The sequence below is a fragment of the Tasmannia lanceolata genome, unplaced genomic scaffold, assembly GCF_043159265.1.
Source record: "Tasmannia lanceolata isolate RefF3 unplaced genomic scaffold, GAP_Taslan_0.1 ptg000003l, whole genome shotgun sequence".
NCBI lineage: Eukaryota > Viridiplantae > Streptophyta > Magnoliopsida > Canellales > Winteraceae > Tasmannia > Tasmannia lanceolata.
This window is the reverse complement of record NW_027518680.1, coordinates 52,570,368-52,588,312: the sequence shown is the minus strand read 5'-3', so window position 1 is coordinate 52,588,312 and position 17,945 is coordinate 52,570,368. Positions and strand designations below refer to the sequence as shown.

General features: G+C 38.5%; 1 protein-coding gene across 2 annotated transcripts; it reads left to right on the top strand.

Moving 5' to 3' along the window:
* Positions 1–2,743: 2,743 nt before the first annotated feature.
* On the top strand, positions 2,744–17,341 carry LOC143855750 (scarecrow-like protein 21). 2 transcript variants are annotated; one of them, XM_077365825.1, is made up of 3 exons: positions 2,755–2,832; positions 14,744–14,879; positions 15,138–17,341. In XM_077365825.1, exon 3 carries the CDS (start codon positions 15,368–15,370, stop codon positions 17,117–17,119), a length of 1,752 nt encoding a protein of 583 aa, XP_077221940.1. In that variant the 5' UTR covers positions 2,755–2,832; positions 14,744–14,879; positions 15,138–15,367; the 3' UTR covers positions 17,120–17,341. The 2 variants fall into 2 exon arrangements, with proteins under 2 accessions (XP_077221938.1, XP_077221940.1); XM_077365823.1 differs by lacking the exon at positions 14,744–14,879 and having other exon boundaries at positions 2,744–2,832.
* The last annotated feature ends 604 nt before the right edge of the window (positions 17,342–17,945 follow it).

Here is a 17,945-nt window from a genome sequence, read left to right as displayed (position 1 = left end):
CATATAAAATATGACAATTACCGAGAAAACTACGGAAAAAAGTAAAAAAACCGTCTTTTGCACTTTTTTACGGGCACCCGCGGGTCCACCCGACCCGGCCCACTTTTGACGGGCCGGGTGGACCCGCGGGTCAATTTCTAACGGGTCACCAACAGGTGACCCGGACCCGTAAATTTACGTGCGGGCCGGGTGGACCCGCGGGTCCGGGTCACTTTTTGCCAGGTCTACCGACGGAGTAGAAAATGTGAGCCCTTGTTAAAAAAGATCCCAACAACAATAGTCTTTTTAGCACTTTTCTAGTTAAATAAGTGGACCCACATGAGATCCCGGAGAACTTGACCTTTACCATCCAAGCTTAGGTAATTTTGTAAATTTACAGGGGAATTGAGGTAATCTGGTAAACATGATTTAAGTGGGACCGGGCCCACCTGTTAAGCTGATGATGTGATGAAGTGGAATGCACTAAATTCCACGTCATAAAAGCTAAGACTTTTATTTTTGTTTGGTGTTTCGAGGAAGCGTGTGGGTCAATATGACAATATCCCATGTTGACGCCATACACCGTCCAAAGTGTATTTTGTTATTCAGCAAAATTAATAAAATGCCCCTCGCTTTCTATTAAACTAAAGAGAAAGCCCCTGGGTTTTATTTTTGGAATGATTTAAATCTCTATTCTAGGCGAACCTTTTCTTTTGGTACATCCATCTGAGGAAAATGTCCAAAACAACCCTTTTCCTCAAGTTATTTGAAGCATTTACTTTTAGTTAGGGATTCATTCTTTTGTACCTTAGTACCTTAGACCATAATCTCATAACTTCATTTTAACCTCCCTTTTAGCCTTGGTTGCTTTCTTGTCTGAGTCCGCGTTTGTCCTTCGAAGTCAAATCAAAATGACTTTGAATCTCCCAGCCGCCGAGCCACATATAGCGTGTTTGGGGGGAGGGTTGCACGGCCCCCCAATGACTTGCAAAATCCGTAATATGTGCAGAAATTTCAAGTGTAAATTCCAAAGTGATATGGCCACGGCCACCCAATGACTAATGCAGGCAAAGTGTAAATTAGTCCCTCCTAGTCTAAATTCCTAGCTCTGCACCTATCTCACAACTTATGATTGTATCAACTAAGTACTTAGCCAAATTAGCCAAGTACTCGATGGGACAGTGCTGAGCCAACTAGGATTTGCTTTGGCCACGTTTTAGCTTGTATTCGTGTTTAGAAATATTGGGGTGAGTGGGACAAAAACAAATAATGTGTATCCTTTGGAACGTCTTATGTAAGACAGAGAGACAATCCTTGTTTAATCAGAAGAGCCTGGTATAATATCGAGGAAAGTCCGTTGAGCGGTCCTAGATCCGAATATATTTGTTATAGAATAAAAAAATCTTTTATATTTTTTACTTACAAGCTAAATATGAGGGGTATTTTTGGTATATAATATTTAGCAAACCAAAAAAAAAAAAAAAATTCTAATTTGAATGAATCAAATCGAACTAACAAAGAAATGAAGTCTTCATCTCCTCTCTCTTGTTGAACCCTAAAACCCTAAAGACCATTCACAATTATCGGTGGATATGCCGCATCTTCATTTGACAATATCGAATTATGCTTGTAGATGAATAACAGCAACGTACACATGTTGAAAATTTAAAACTCAACTCAACCCAACTAAGCCTTTGTCCCAAACTAGTTGGGGTCGGCTATTGAATCTACCCGGCTCAAATTAACTAAGTCTAATCCTGACACTAGTTGAGTTCCTCTCGTCTAAATGTTGAAAATTTAAACTTTGTACAAAATTTTAACTGGGAAAATAATTTTAGGACCCTGATGCTATGATGGGTGCTCTTATTCTTAATGTTACTGCGATGTAGAATTTGAAAGTAAGGATCATAGGATCTGACTAAGTGATCTGACTAAGTAGGACCCAACCAAGTTAGGATTCAAATGGACTGTGAAACGGACGTAGGTGGAATCGATCTGAATTAGGTTAGTTGACAGCTCTAAGTAGGGTACTTTAGATTTATGTCCAGGAGTGTGATTTCTAAAGCAAGGAAACACACAATCTAAGGACATTTTGGATGTTTGAGTTGATCCACAACTTTAGTACATGAATGCCCTTGATACTTTTTGAGGAGGATTTCTGGCATCGCATCCGCGGATCCCCTCCGTCCAAATTGTGGGGCCCACTAGTTTGAAGGGCTAATTTCTTTGCCCCGCAAATAGATGCAGGGCCAAGTAATTATGAGAAATTACATGCTGTGTGGGGGTGAAGTCCAGTATTATTCTAGAAGTATAGTGGTGCCCACTTCAAAGGATGATCCAAACTGTTCATTTGTTGGGTCACAACATAAATAATGGGCAGTCCTTCAACAGATAAAAGAGTTAGGAGCATCCAATGGGGATGATTTACATGGTACAACGTATTTACATTGTGGCCCAACCGATGAACGGTTTGGATCATCCTTTTGAAGCGGGACCCATGTACTTTTCGAGAAAAAAAAAAAAAAAAAAACCTGGACTTCAGGCTCAAACCATATAAATACCAGTAATTATAAGAGTACACAGCTTAAGATGTGCTTAAACTAAACAAAAAGATGTTGACTGAGGGCATTTTTGTCATTCTATAATATTAGGTTTCGTTCTTAGTTCTTACCTTGTACAAAAAATCTAAGGGTAGTTTTGTAGTTTTTGAGAAATCTATAGGCAATTTTGAGTGTAGTATTATTATAATAACAGCTTGGCAGATGATTCTCTCAGAAAGGGAGTATGTATGTACTTAAGACTCTTCTCTCAAGTTTCTGTTTGAATCTATTTGGAAATCTAAGACCCTTCTAGGTATGGTTTGAAACCCATATTTTCTCATTAAATTCCTCTGTTTTGATTGTTTTAGATCTGGGTTTTATCCATTAAACAATTTCATAAACTATATTGATATTTTTCTTTTTCTTTTTTCAATTTTTTCTAAGTGGAAATGGGTTTGTTTGAGCTGAAATTTCATGTTTGAGTTGAAAATATTGATGAGCTGAGATTTTTGTTTCTGTATATGTCCATGATTTTCTAGAATTAAGGTTGGTGACATATGTGAAAAATCTTGTGGGCATGCATCTATGTTGGAATGAGATTTTACTTAGATTTTTTTTTTAATGCTTTGTGAGAGTTAGGTGGTGAATTCAGCACTCTTGGTTGAATTTGTGGCTTTGGGTTTTTTTTTTTCCTATTTAGGGTTTTACTGATTCTTCAAGAATTTTCTGTTATATAGGCTTTGATTTGCTGGTTTCAATTGACGATTTAGCTGTCAATCCAAATGTTTTGAGCTGAGATTAAGTATAGAAGTCCTTAATTTTGTTTTGTTTTGAAAATAGTATGTTTTGCAAAATGGGTTGGTGAGTGATTTGTGGAAGTTGTTATTGGTTTGCATGTGGAGGTTTTTCTTTGGAATATGCGCTCTTCTTTTGATGGGGATGCCCTTTTTAGGGTTGGGGTGGCTCAGGTGATGAATTCAGCCGTTTAATCTTGAAAATTAGGAATTGAAATGGTTTGTTCTTTTACAGTTTTGATGGTTTTGAAAGTGGGTTGGTCAGTGATTAGTAAATGGCGCTGTTAATTCACATTTGAGATGGAATTTCGGCAGAAAAAAGGTCTTTTGAATTTGTGGATTTATTAGGGCTCTGTTTCTTTCGATGTAAAATAGGCGCCTATTTTTAAGTGGGACAATAAGTGTAAAATTTGTTTTACACCCATTTTTCATCGAAAGAAATAGAGCCTAGGTGGTTTTTTTTGTTTGGTTTCGTTTTCTTTTATTATTTTTTTCCTTTGGGTTGTTTTTTTTTTTTTTGGGTGGTGGTGGTCGCGGGGGTGGGGTGGGGGAGCTCATGAGCTTCTGCATATATGCTTGGATTTTGATCATTTCTAAGTTTTCTTAAGTTTTGTATGCTCTGTTTGCTTCTTTAAATATGATGGGATATAGTTCCGAATAGTAAGTTGATAATGAGTATATATACCTAATCAGAACTGTTAAATGCTGTTTACGATTGTGGAAACTGGTCAAAATTTCGCAATATGAAAGGAGCTTGTTCTTGTACTTTGGCATGCTAGTTAGATAGCATATGTTCCAAACCTTGAGTGGTAATGAAAATGTCTACTGCTCGTAGTTATCTGGTCTGCAGTTGGTATCATTTTCATGAATTACATTTTGTTGCATTTCACATGAAATTGATAGATAAATAGCCGGGATTTTCTAACTTGTTTGCTAGATCAGTTCCCGTATTGTTAAGGTTTTTAGAGCAAACTTGTTACCAAGGGCCAAGGTTTTAAATTTCTACCGAAATCCAAAATTTCGGATTTCAGTCAACACCAAAACCGAAATTCCCGAAACGAAATTTCGGGATTTCTGATAAAATTTCGGTTTCGGATAGGACCGAAATTATCTCCGAAACCGAACTTTAAAACCTTGTGAATGGCTATGCTATAATTCATTATCATACATTTGAGTTTCTTTGACGAAGTTGTAACTGGTTATTACTTATTACCATGGTTTTAAATTTCTGCCGAAATACCGAAATTTCGACCAAAATTTTGGATTTCGGCTGGGACCGAAATTTAAAACCGAAACCGAAATTATAAGATTTTCACTGAAATTTCCACCGAAACCGAAATTGCCTCCGAAATTTCCACCAAAATTTCGTTTTCGGCTGAGGCCAAAACCGAAACCGAAACCGAAATTTCAATCCTTGGTTGTAACCATGATAGGGATCTGTTTTATATAGCTATTCAGGCTTTCATGTTTCTTATTGGTTTACCACTGGTATTTTCTTTCAATCAGTTAAGCTCATCCAGAACGAGTAGCTCCAAGATAAGCCTCTCTTGGGGCTCTGCCTATGTTTATGTGAAAAAAAATGAGTATATTATATGGTAAAATCCATATGAGGGTCTGGGAACGAGTATTCAGAAACACTCTAATCTTTCTATGTAAAATTGCTGAAGTTTCAGATGATGATGAAACAATCAAATATCGGCGAGGGTAATGTTGCTTATGCCAATAGATTCTGTGTGTTATTGAATGTGCAAGTTTGCTTAAGTACCTTTAATTCCATTGGAAGATCCAATATTTTGTTGTTATTTATAGCATTTCATGATCTATGTCTAGGGTAGATGTTCAATTCTTATAGTAATCACTAGAAATTTGCTACAAGCTGGAGATATAGAAGATATGCCTCCTTGTTAGGAAAGTATAGCAGTTATTGTAGGTAAGATATGCTTATTAAGGTAGCAGTTAGGAAAGCATCCATGCCGTCACAATGAATTGACTTTGTTTGGGCCAAGCAATCCTACCTGGAAAATAGCTGCATAATGAATCTCCAAGTTTGTATGGGAAAGGTGATGACTTGGCAGGTATGGCACCACATTCTTCGTCGATTCAGATTGGTCTGGGTTTTCCTAACCCGGCTTATCGATCTTTTGGAGGGTTGGATGGGCACTTCTTTGAGTGTGGGTGATTTGGAAAGAAACAACTGGATCTTCAGAAGCGTCGACAAAGGTTATCACTCTATTTATACGAAGGTCAAGTATTTGACAAGTAAATGGGTGTAAGTTCTTCCGTGCTTTAGAGATGTTTCTAGCTACGCCTTGGTCCAAAGTTGGAGGGAGTCACGTATGCGTTTAGAGAGCAACGATGTCCGTACTCCTAAGTGGACACTTCCGATCCTCGGAAAACTGAAACTCAACTTTGACGGGTTGAGTTTAGGTAACCTAGGACCATCAGGAATCATAGGGAATCTTAGCGATTAGTATTGTCAAGCTAACTGGGTGTTTTCTAGGCCAATCGGTATTAAGGACGCCAATGAGGCGGAGATGATGGCCATTTTACATGGTATTAGGCTCACTGAAGGTGGAGATGTAGATTGATTGATTGTGGAAGAAGACACTAAGGGTCTGTTTGGTTGCCACATGCCTGGCATCCTCAAGGATGTCCCAAGTATAAAAATGTTTTTTTGGTAACTTTTATGGTGTTTGGTAGCCAATTTAGCATCACAATAGCTAGAGACTACTAGACAAGATTCAAAGGTAATAAGTGCTTGTCCTACGACATTGGCAACCAAACACTACTTATCACTATTCTACCCAGTAAATCCTATACATGGCTTCTATATTAATGCCACCTCATAACCCTGCTTGTGCGTAGAGCACATTAATCTGCCCGGGTGATCAATTACTGCCAGAATACAATATATCTGCACAATAGGATATGGTGATGTTAGGAAACCTAGAGAGCCAAAGTTTTTATGTAAGCATCCGAAGGTTTTGGGTGTAGCTGAAAAGCATTCATTGTGTAGGTTAAACCACAAAATATATAATATTTTGATAATGGTCCAACGACCAAAATACCAATTTCTTTTAAACAAGTATAATTAATAGAGACTGGAAACCAGAAAGTAGGTTTTACCACAGAAGCATTTGAAGTATTGTAAACCACCCTGTCATGAACCATAGAGAGACATGCTCTTCCCTACTATCAGTACAAACTGCGAAACAAATTCTTCTGCTGGAGTTGTTCTAGTGACATGTGCTGTACCGCTTGATGGAAGAGATCTTGTTTATTATACACATGGATACTACCATTGAAAACAAAATTATACTCATGAATACTCATCTATATAGTGACCAAGTAGTCGCCATAGGTTATAGTTATAGGTGGCAACACTTGGTTAATTGATCTTTTTCAAAAACTTAACCTGAAAGCAATCAAACCAATCGGGCAGCTAGTTCGAACCAATCATACAACTTGATTGGGGCATGCAACGTCTTCTTGTAGCAATCGCGAGATGACAGTTAAGATCTAATATCCTGGAGGTGCTAGGACACACTTAATTACATACCCTTTAATTACATTGGAAGATCCAATATTCTGCTGTTAGTTATAGCTTTACATGATCTACCTCTAAGGTAGATGTTCAATTCTTGTAGTAGTCACTCTCAGAGACAATGTCTTCATATAAATAGAATGCATTGATATTTTAGTAAAAATCGAATATAAATAGAACATTTATATTCGATTATAATTTTAATTTTTAAAATAGAACATTTACTTATTTATGATTTTGCCATTTATTTTCAAACAATGTGTTATTCTCTCTTCCCTCCTAAAAGTTTAGTCCCTTAATGTAAAGTGGGAGAGGTGTGCATGAGTATATAAAGCATTCCTATGTCCTTGCATAGTGAATGAGGAGGAAATAGGGACCCTACATGCATGCGGCGAAACGAAATATTTTGGCCGAAATTTAAAACATGATTGCATATGCAGGAGTACTATGTAGATATACTATCTGTCCTAGTATAGAACAATCGAATGCCATGTCATGTATTATAAGATACCTTAAACACACCATCAAATTATAGTTTTCACTATCAGAGATTTCCTGCTGTCCTATGACGTAGGCGGAAGCGTGCGGAAAAGGCGAAGTACACCGTCTTCAACCCGATAGAAGAAGAACACCGTCTTCTTTGATAAAACCCTTGAATCCACAAGGAAAGAAGCATTAGAAATAATTTTATTCAATTCAATATCCCTTACAAGATCCCAATACCTATATTTATAGGCACCATTACTTTGTGCACAAGCTAATGACAAGCAAAAAATGGAAAATGCCATACTAGCCTAGAAAGTGCTAGAAATACAATAAAATGGAAAGTTAAGAATACTCTAGGATTCAAGACCGAGATTCCTACTAACTAAAGACCCTCTAATTAAAGAAAGAAAAGATATTAATCATGTTGCCCTACGTCATCCTAGAAGGATTTATTTATGTTGAATGGAATAATCTATCAGAGAATTTCTAGGCTGTCAATCGTTAAATAAGTGATTGTGCATTTTCTTAGAGATCCAAGAAGCAAACTATAATTGTTCAATCCACTAGGGAATCCAAGCTTATTGTGCTAACCTGTGCAGGCAAAGGGGCTAGTTCATTGAGAAACTTTTAGGTGACATATCCATTTGGGAAAGACTTAAACGCCAGTTATAAGACATTGTGAAAGTACAAAATAAATACCATAATGGCAAGTCTAGACAAATTCGTTGAAGGCACAATGCTCTGAGAGAATTAATCTCTAATGGCTCTATTGCCATTATATTTGTGAGATCTAATGATAAAATATAATATATTCCTTTACTAAGGCCTTATCAAGGGAGAAATTCTATAATACATCTAGGGGGATGACACCAAAGTCCATAAGTCATTGCATGGACACTCAAACCTAGGAACTGGAGATTCTAAGGGCGAGGTTCAAAAGAAAAAATAAGTTATAGAGTAATTGTTGAACAGTCATGCTAATTGTGAGATTATCTCAATGTCCTTCCCTATGGTGTAATTAAAGCATGATATTTTGCAGCATTTTAACATTGAGTTAATGCCTAACCATATATACATGCTTATTTTCAATGATAATATGGGCTTATTCTTTTATGCTTATAAGCATATAGGGATTTAGCGTATGGGCTTAACCTGCTAGTTTTATGAACCATATTGAACACTTTAGTATGAATTGTGCGTTATACTTTTTCTTGTACTCAAGGGTTGTATTTTAAGATATAGTCATTATAAATTTTTTCCTATGAAAATAAGTGGGAGATTGTTAATATTTTAATAAAAAGTTGAATATAATTTTTTTTTTCAAAATTACTTATTTATGATTTTGTCAACCAATTTCAAAACGTGTGTTTTTCTATTGTCCTTTCCGAAAGTGTAGTCTTACATTGGAAAGTGGGAGACATGCTCATGGGTATATAAAGCATTCCTATTCTCCTTGCATAGTAAATGAGTAGAGGAAAGGGGAACCCTATTTGCATGGGCTGCCATGTGGGCCCATAGGAGGTATTTGGAATAAATGGTCCAAAAACCAGTTAATCAGGTGTGTGCGTGCAATATCACACGTGCGCTTGCCCGGCTCGACTTGGTTGGTTCATGTGCGTGTGGTCAAAGCTTTTCATTTTTTGAATTTTATTTTAAAAAATTAATAAAAATTTATTTTGAAATCTGACCATTGAAATCTCTATAGAGACGACTGTTAATTTTTTCCAATGATCCGATTGTTGGTTCACACAACCATTGAACCTCCTACTGATTTAACATGTGTTTTAACAGTCCAAAACGTCACATATTTGACGGAAATGTTTTGAAATCTAAAGGACATTTTCGAAGGGTGTTTCCAAAAAGTTATGTTTAGCATATAATTAAAGGAAATATGTGTTTTAACAGTTGAAAACGCCATGTGTTTGATGGAAATGTTTTGAAATCTAAAGGACATCAAAAATTTAAGTTTAGGATATAAATATAGTTGTTTTCCTCAGTTCTAAATATAGAACATACAGTAGTTGATATGATATTGCTTTATTCTTTTTCTTCTGCGTGATCTCTTGCATGGTTCAAATCTCTCAGAGCGTGTAGATCACGTAGAGTATGATATTGCTTTATTCTTTTTCTTCTGCGTGATCTGAAGAGTTGCTCTTGCATGGTTCAGATCTCTCAGACTGTGTAGATCACGTAGAGATCGACAGTGCATGTTGGGCTATTGTTTCCTAGGGGTGATTGTGGCAAAATCTGCTACATCAGAGTCACTGCAGAGGCGAAAATTCACCTTAAATTGAGCATCCTAGTTTTTGCCTCATCTCTCCTCATCGAAAGATTAAACTCATGGACTTTCTATATTTAGAGATTTCATTTCTTAAGGAAAAACACCAACTGAAATATGCTACAAGCTGGAGATATAGAAGACATGTTACCTTGTTACAAAAGTTTATTAGTTACTACAAACAAGATCTGCTATGGATTGCTAATATCTTTTTTAACTTGATCTCTTGCTTTCTATGTAACACCTGAAATTGTACAAATGATGTTGACATGGTGTTATTGGTAAACCTAGAGAACCAAAGCTTTTTTGTAAGCAGCTGAAGGTTTTGGTGCAAGTGAAAGGCATTCATTAGGTAGGTTAAGCAACACAAAAATAAAATTATGATAATGGCCTAAGGACCAAAACACCCTTCATTTATTTTAAAAAAAAAGGTATAATTAATGGAGACCAGAAAGTATTTTTTAAAGTATAAGCATATGAAGTATTTTTAACCGCCCTTTCATGAACCACTGGGAGATAGGCTGTTCCCTACTCTTAGTACAAACTGTGAAACACATTTCTTTTGTCGTAAGAATTGTCCAAGTGACCTCTGCATGCACCACTTGAGGGAAGCGATCTTATTTATTATTGTACACCTAAATATTCATCAAATAAAGTGACCAATTAATCACCATAGGTTATAGTGATAGGTGGCAACACAGTTAGTTTTCAAAAACCTTGCATGAAAGCAATCAAACCAATTGGGCAGCACATTTGAAACAATTGTGCAGCTTGATTGGGGCTAGCACACACTTTTGTCTGAAAATTGCCTTTGTAGGAAGCATTTTAAATCTTTTCTAAAAGATCAAATGAATGCTAAGGCTAAGCAATCAATGTCCAGAACTTTGGATAATCTTCTCTTAATAGCAAGCTTTATAGTTTACCACTATGAATTTAAATTTTTACAAATTCTTAAATTTAGAAATTGTTCCAAACCAAACTTTAGTAATCATGATAATTAAAATATAGATTTGTCTCTGTTGGGGTTCCACGCAAAAGCAAATAGTCCCACATCGGTAAGTGATGGAGATGGGGATGGGTTGTAAGGGAATGGGCACCCTCCCTCTAACGGCTAGCTTTTAGGGGCGAGTTCTACGCAGTTAAATTCCCTACAAATGGTATCAGAGCTCAAGGCGTGGTAACCCCGGTTTGCCTCCGAGGGAGGGAATGCCCCTCGGGGAAGATCTCGGAAACCCCGGTGTAGTATCTCGCGGTTCCCCCACATTGCCGCTGTGTGGATGGGCGAGATTGTCCACGGTTCTTCTGCGTGGAGAGGGAGATTGTTGGGGTTCCGCGCAAAAGCAAATAGTCCCACATCGATAAAGTGATGGGGATGGGGATGGGCACCCTCCCTCTAACGGCTAGCTTTTAGGGGTGAGTTCTACCCGGTTAAATTCCCTAAAGTCTCTGTGCTTTTATTGTTTTATATATTCTTTTGTTTATGTTAGTTGCACTGATTGGTAGGAACTCCTCTCACTTTTTCTCTCATTTTTGGCTTTCTTCTCATATTTTTATGAACTAATTATAATTTATAGTGATGGCTAATAAATTATTCACTTTCATTTCGACTTAAATTTTTTTCTTTTGATTTGCATTCTTACTATAGATGTAGGGACCTTCCTATGCCCCATATTTTAATTTCAATTGTCATTTAGGTGTTTTTAGTCCTTTAAGTTATAGTAAGGATACCGCCATCTTTCCCCATCAGTTGTTAGTGTCATTTAGTTTATTTTAAGTTATATGCATTTAAAAATGGGGCCCACAAGTGTAATACGAAGATCTTAAGTGCTAACGGTGATTAAGTTATTTATAATTAATCACTTAAGTTTAAATGACCCCAAGGGCCCACCCTTGCAACTTAAAGAAGTCTTTGTCTATCAGTGGTAGGAGATATCCATGTAGGAAGTTCAAGTTAGGAATTCTAAATCAAGAATTTCTTTAAGTTATATGCTTTTAAAATGGGGCCCGCAAGTGTACTACGAAGATCTTAATTGATAAGGGTGATTAAGTCATTTGTAATTAATCACTTAAGTTTAAAAGACCCCAAGGGCCAACCCTTGCAACTTAAAGAAGTCTTAGTCTATCGATGGTAGGAGATATCCATGTAGGAATTAACTTGGGAATTCTAATTTGTTTAGAGTTAGTATTTGGGTTCAATTAGCATTAGTAGATTAAGTCTTGAAGCCCAAGTTTTCTTTTGTCTATAAATGCAAGGCCTTTGGCCACTTTTGACATGACAAAATAGAGAAGTAGGTTTTTACTCCTAAGCTTGGTTGAACCATACCCCATGAGAAAACCCTCAAGGGCACTCTCTCTCTCTCTCTCTCTCTCTCTCTCTCTCTCTCTTTTCTCTGAGTTTTTTCTTTAATTTATTTGCTTTAATCCTCCTTAGTTTCAGTTTTTTTATCTTTACACATTATTCCTTAATCCATGCCCCCATTAGTCTTACCAAAAACCCTTGCCTGCACCTTCCTAGGCATGTCTGCACCTTCCTGGCATGTGTCTGCATCTTTTGGAGGCTCATTCATTCTTTATGATGCCGCCCTCCCTATACACGAAATAAGTCGCTAACGAGGGACAAAGGTTAGTTATGAGAACCTGGTCCATCGTGGAAAATTGGCTCAACGAAGTTTAGACAGATTACCAATTAGAATCTGGTGGCCTGATTTTTGGCCCACCGTTCCCTGTGAGACTCAATACGACACCAATGGTCAAGAAAAGAGGCAGCAAACCGAGGAATTAGAGAGTCGAATAGGAAAGAAGCCGGCATACGTCAACATCTTTCTAAATCTACTCTAAACTTAAAGTTTTCTAATCTAACACTTATTTTAGGATCCAAAACAATAATTTTTAGCATTCCCTTTCACCCATAATGTTTCTTCGTCCTAAACCAACTTTGTATTAGAGCGACATGTATAATGATCTTTCCGCACCGTCCTACATCGTATTGGTATCAGAGCCTAGGTTAGAATCGCTATTCATCATAGCGGGATTTTGATGGGAAGATCAGATCCGAGGTTTTACCATGACTACTAGAACTGGTAAAACTTACTAGCAAGTACCACCGTAAAACCTAGAGTTGGCAGAGATGATTCACTATCTGGCCGAGAGATTACAGACCGTGGAGCAGCAAATAGGGAGACTTAGTCATTCTCCTACCCTGGGTACGACCCCACTGCAAGAGGAGGTGATCCGATTGAACGGGAGGCCACTCATGATATGGCCACAATCACTAGAGCAATCTCAGTAGCAAGCTCCAAGTCTGTGCACATGGCCATCTAGGACGAAGAAGAAAAAGCTTTTGAGGGAATTCCTACTAACAGAGAAGGCGAGTTCTTTAATGAGGAGTCACCTTTAGAGGTGGATAATTCCCTATCTTGCGTCGTTTGATGTATTTTAACTGCCCTTAAAGGAAGAGTTAAAGGAGTACTGGTTACGTAATGCCATCTTCCACATCCTTGTCAAAAGCAAAGATAAGTGATGCAAGCTTATCGTCGACAGAGGCAGCAATATGAGTGCAATATCGCGAGCGATTGTTGATCGACTACAACTCATGGCACATCCACATCGCAGAACATACAAGATTGCATGGGTAGATAATACAACCATCTCGGTAAATACGCGTCCTCGTCACTATCATCTGTGGCTCCATATAATCTGATATTGTGCCCATGACCGTTACTCACACACTCTTGGGATGTCCTTGGATGTACGACCAAGACGTATATTATAATGAGCGAGCGAACACCTATAGTTTCATGCATAAGGGAAAGCGCATCCTTCTGCCTCCCATGTCTCGTGAGAGTCTTAAGAGCCATGCAAAGGTGAAGCCCAAGACTCCAGCTAAGAAAACCAACACGCATGAAGTGAGGCAATCCATTTGTCTAAGAATACAATAGGCTTGGCAAATCTATGTTGCCAAGAGAGCATACAAGATGCTACTTTTGTTAGTCACTATTATCCAAACTTGCACGCGGGGCTTGCTAGTGCGACGAGAACTTGACTTGAAGTGTTGAAGAAGAGCCGCCCTAGCGATCCACCAACAATTTGGTCTGTACGTGGCTCATTTGAAATTTTGAACTACTTATTAAGAAAGCGGCCGACGTCATTAAGAATTGGGTTTGCCAAAAGATGGTCCATGAACATCATTCAGAATTGGGCTTGCCGGTTGATAATCTTCTTTCCACCCTTTCTACGATTGGATCCCATGCTCTCTTTTTTAGGACGACCCTCACCGACAGATAGTCCTATTTGGTAAGAAGTCTTTCATAGGGCACCGTAGAAGCCCAATCAATCTTGCTTCTTCATTAGCGGCACGATCCCAAAGAGTTTGAATTTCCGGAAATTGGATCTTTTCCATCAATATCACTTAGTTTCTTTAAGTGATAGGTGTTTAAAATAGGGTCCACAAGTGTATTACGAAATAAGTGATGAGGGTAATTAAGTTATTTGTAATTGACCGCTTATGTTTAAATGATCTCAAGGGCCCCCCCTTGCAACTTGAAGAAGTCTATTAGTCTATTGGTGGTAAGAGATGTCCATGTAGGAAGTTCTAGTTAGCTTAGGAATTTAATGTATTTAGAGTTAAAATTTGGGTTTTATTAGAATTAGTAGATTAAGTCTTGAAGTCTGTTTTATTTTGTCTATAAATGCAAGGAGCGTTTGGCCACTTTTGACATGACAGAATGGAGAAATTAGACTTTGTTGAACCATAGACCAGGAGAAAACCCTTAAGGGTACACTTTATTTCTTTTTTCTGAATTTTTGCTCCCAAGCTTTGTTGAACCGTAGACCAAGAGAAAACCCTTAAGGGTACACTATATATCTCACTCTTTGTTTATTTTTTCTGACCTTTTTCTTTAATTTCTTACTTTAATCTTCTTTATTTTCACTTCTTGATCTCAACATATTATTCTTTGTTCCCCGCACTCCTTATTCTCACCAAAAACTCTTGTCTGCACCTTTCCCAGTATACATCTGCACGCTTCTTAACCCACCTAAAACTAAAAGAAATATTTTTCCAATCTAACTACTTATTTTAGGATCCAAAATCCTAATTTTACCCATAACTTCTCTCCCACAGATCGTCCTACACCAACTTGGTATCAGAGTGGATAACGATCTTTCTATACCCGTCCTGCATCAATAGAGGTCCTTGTTTGGTATCCCTGTTGATATATAGTGGTTTGTTCTGTGAAGGTTGGTGCAGAGCTCTCCTGGTATGCTATACCTCCACGACGACAACATTTTTCTCTTTGGTGGTCTTGTAGCGTTTGTTATCTCTTTAGATACAAAGTAAAAGCTGAATTCCAAAATCTGAAGCTTGTTAAATTTCTGTTTTAGTGTAAGAAACTCGTAGAAGGCATTGTACTAGACTGTCCATCATATTCAGGCTGTTGTGTTACATCCATTTTTTCATTCTTTATGACCTATTTCACAATCTGGATTGCACTTATCCTTTTTAATCTTCACTGCAGATTGCATCAAATCTTAACCTATCCTTTCTCCAAAGCAAAAGAGATTTAGAAACTAGAAAAGATGACATTGGCGTCTCCCTTTGCGGATGACTGAGTTCTGTCTGATAAAGACTTGAAACGAAGATGCTGTTCATTATAGAAGTGTAACCAAGATGCTTTATACTTTTACGGATTCGTACAAGGTAGTCATCATAATGAAATTTCTTCAATGATAAAAGCTTTCCCTTCAGATGAGTTCTCAGATAAGGACGGAGAGAGGGGCTGCTGGGCAGGGAAACCAGTATTTTCAGGACTATTCCCTCAATTTTTCTGGTGTAAATCAATTAGTGGATAATCCATCGATGCAAGCTTCTAAAAAACACGAAAGTACAGATGGGTCCCAGAGATTGTATTATCAGGGCAATTCGCTTCCCCTGCAAGATATGGAGACCTATTGCTTGCATCAGAACTTCCAACCTTCAGACAACCCTTACTCCGATGATGGGTCCCAAGGAGGCAACTTTTCTGTTCAAACTCATGGAGAGTTCTGCACCCTAGACTCATCTTCAGCAACTGCCAGTTACACTGTCTACAACTCTCCGTCCACTCTTAGTTTCTCTCCTAATGGGAGCCCTATATCCCAGCAAGATTGTCAGTCTTATCTCTCAGACCCACACCATTCTCCTGACAACACCTATGGATCTCCCATAAGTGGTTCATGTGTAACAGACGATGTAACTGATCTGAAGCACAAGCTAAGAGAATTAGAAACCGTAATGCTAGGACCTGACTCAGATATTCTTGACCGCATTGAAAGCTCCTTTCAGGACAATGTCTTATTGGAGCCCGAGAAATGGAAAAATGTGATGGAAATCCCCAGAGGAGACTTGAAACAAGTCCTCATCACGTGTGCGAGAGCTGTTGCAGATAATGATCTTTTGACGGCAGAGTGGTCGATAGCCGAGTTAAGAAAGATGGTATCGGTTAATGGGGAGCCATTTCAGAGGTTGGGCGCTTACTTGTTAGAAGGGCTCATCGCAAGGTTGGCTTCCTCGGGCAGTTCTATATACAAAGCACTGAGATGCAAAGAGCCAGCGAGTTCCGACCTACTCTCTTACATGCACATTCTTTATGAGGTCTGCCCTTACTTTAAATTTGGTTACATGTCTGCAAATGGGGCCATTGCTGAGGCCGTAAAGGACGAAGATAGGGTACACATAATTGACTTCCAGATTGCACAGGGTAGCCAGTGGGTAACCCTAATTCAGGCTCTCGCAGCGAGGCCGGGTGGGCCCCCGCACATACGTATAACAGGCATCGACGATTCCATAAATGCATATGCCCGAGGTGGGGGGCTTGAGTTAGTGGGGCGGAGACTGTCGGGACTTGCTAAGTCGTGCAATGTACCTTTTGAGTTTCACGCTGCTGCCATGTGTGGGACCCAAGTCGAAGTTGACCATCTCAGGGTTCTTCCGGGGGAGGCTTTGGCCGTGAACTTTGCATTCCAACTCCATCACATGCCAGATGAGAGTGTAAGCACCACAAATCACCGCGACAGGATTTTGAGGATGGTTAAAGGCTTGTCCCCAAAAGTGGTAACTCTGGTAGAGCAAGAATCCAACACCAACACCACCCCATTCTTTATCAGGTTCATGGAGACTCTGAATTACTACACTGCAATTTTTGAGTCGATAGATGTGACTCTCCCGAGGGATAGCAAGGAAAGGATTAGTGTTGAGCAGCACTGTTTGGCTCGTGATATTGTTAACATTATTGCGTGTGAGGGTGCCGAAAGAGTGGAACGCCACGAGCTTCTTGGGAAATGGAGGTCGCGCTTTATGATGGCTGGATTTAGTCCTTACCCGTTGAGCTCACTGGTAAACGCCACTATCAAGACACTGTTGGAGAACTACTGCAAGAACTATAGACTTGAAGAGCGAGATGGCACTCTCTATCTTGGTTGGATGAACAGAGACCTAGTTGTCTCTTGCGCATGGAGATGAACGCCCAAGATTTGCTCCTTGGTCCGCAGCTTAAATGCCAAGGTAAGCCTGTACTTTTTCAGTACTAGTTAGTTATACATGCATGGACATCACTTCTTAGATGGTGTTTTTATTTTCTCTTCTGCTAGTGCTCTGCCAATCTGAAATTTGTAGAACATCAATCGTGAAATGAGACATGGAGAGCTTCGGATAAGAGTAAAATCAAGTGTCCTTTGACTTGTACTTCCTACTTCATATGTTTTGTCATTTAATGCTTCATTTAACTGTTTTAGAGGATGATCTTCACCACTCATTTGGTTAGGCCCTGTTTGTTTTGGATGTTGAGAACAGATTGTGAGTCTAAAACTGATTATTGGACTCAAATTTACGTTTAATTTTGTGTTCAGTAATCAGTTTTGGACTCACAATCGGTTTTCAAAATCCAAAACAAACAGGCCCTTAACTAATTAAGAGATTATATCCACGGCGTCGACTCTTTATGAATGGTTACTGAAGGGCGACTTGGGATGTTTAAAATCATCGATTTCAGACGGGCATTTTTATGTTTTTCTTTATGGTATTATGGTTGTGTTAGTCTCATCATTGGCAATGTAACACTGAAGTCATAAACCCTTGGTTTCAGATGGTTTTATGCTTTTATTTTTGGGCTTTTATGGTTTATGGTAGATCTCAAGTCCTAAAAGAAGTGTCTGGTAACTGAATTGTGTGGAACACTTACCACCCTCAGGTGTTTTTCTCATTGTGATGTCCTTGTGATTAGCAATGTAACAACACCTGTGAACTTAGTTGTTAATTGTGTTCTGTATGTTTTCATCACATTTCGGAA

What these genes read in the sequence shown, in the direction of transcription:
- LOC143855750 (XM_077365823.1), top strand. Translation starts at nt 15,368, where the DNA reads ATGAGTTCTCAGATAAGGACGGAGAGAGGGGCTGCTGGGCAGGGAAAC.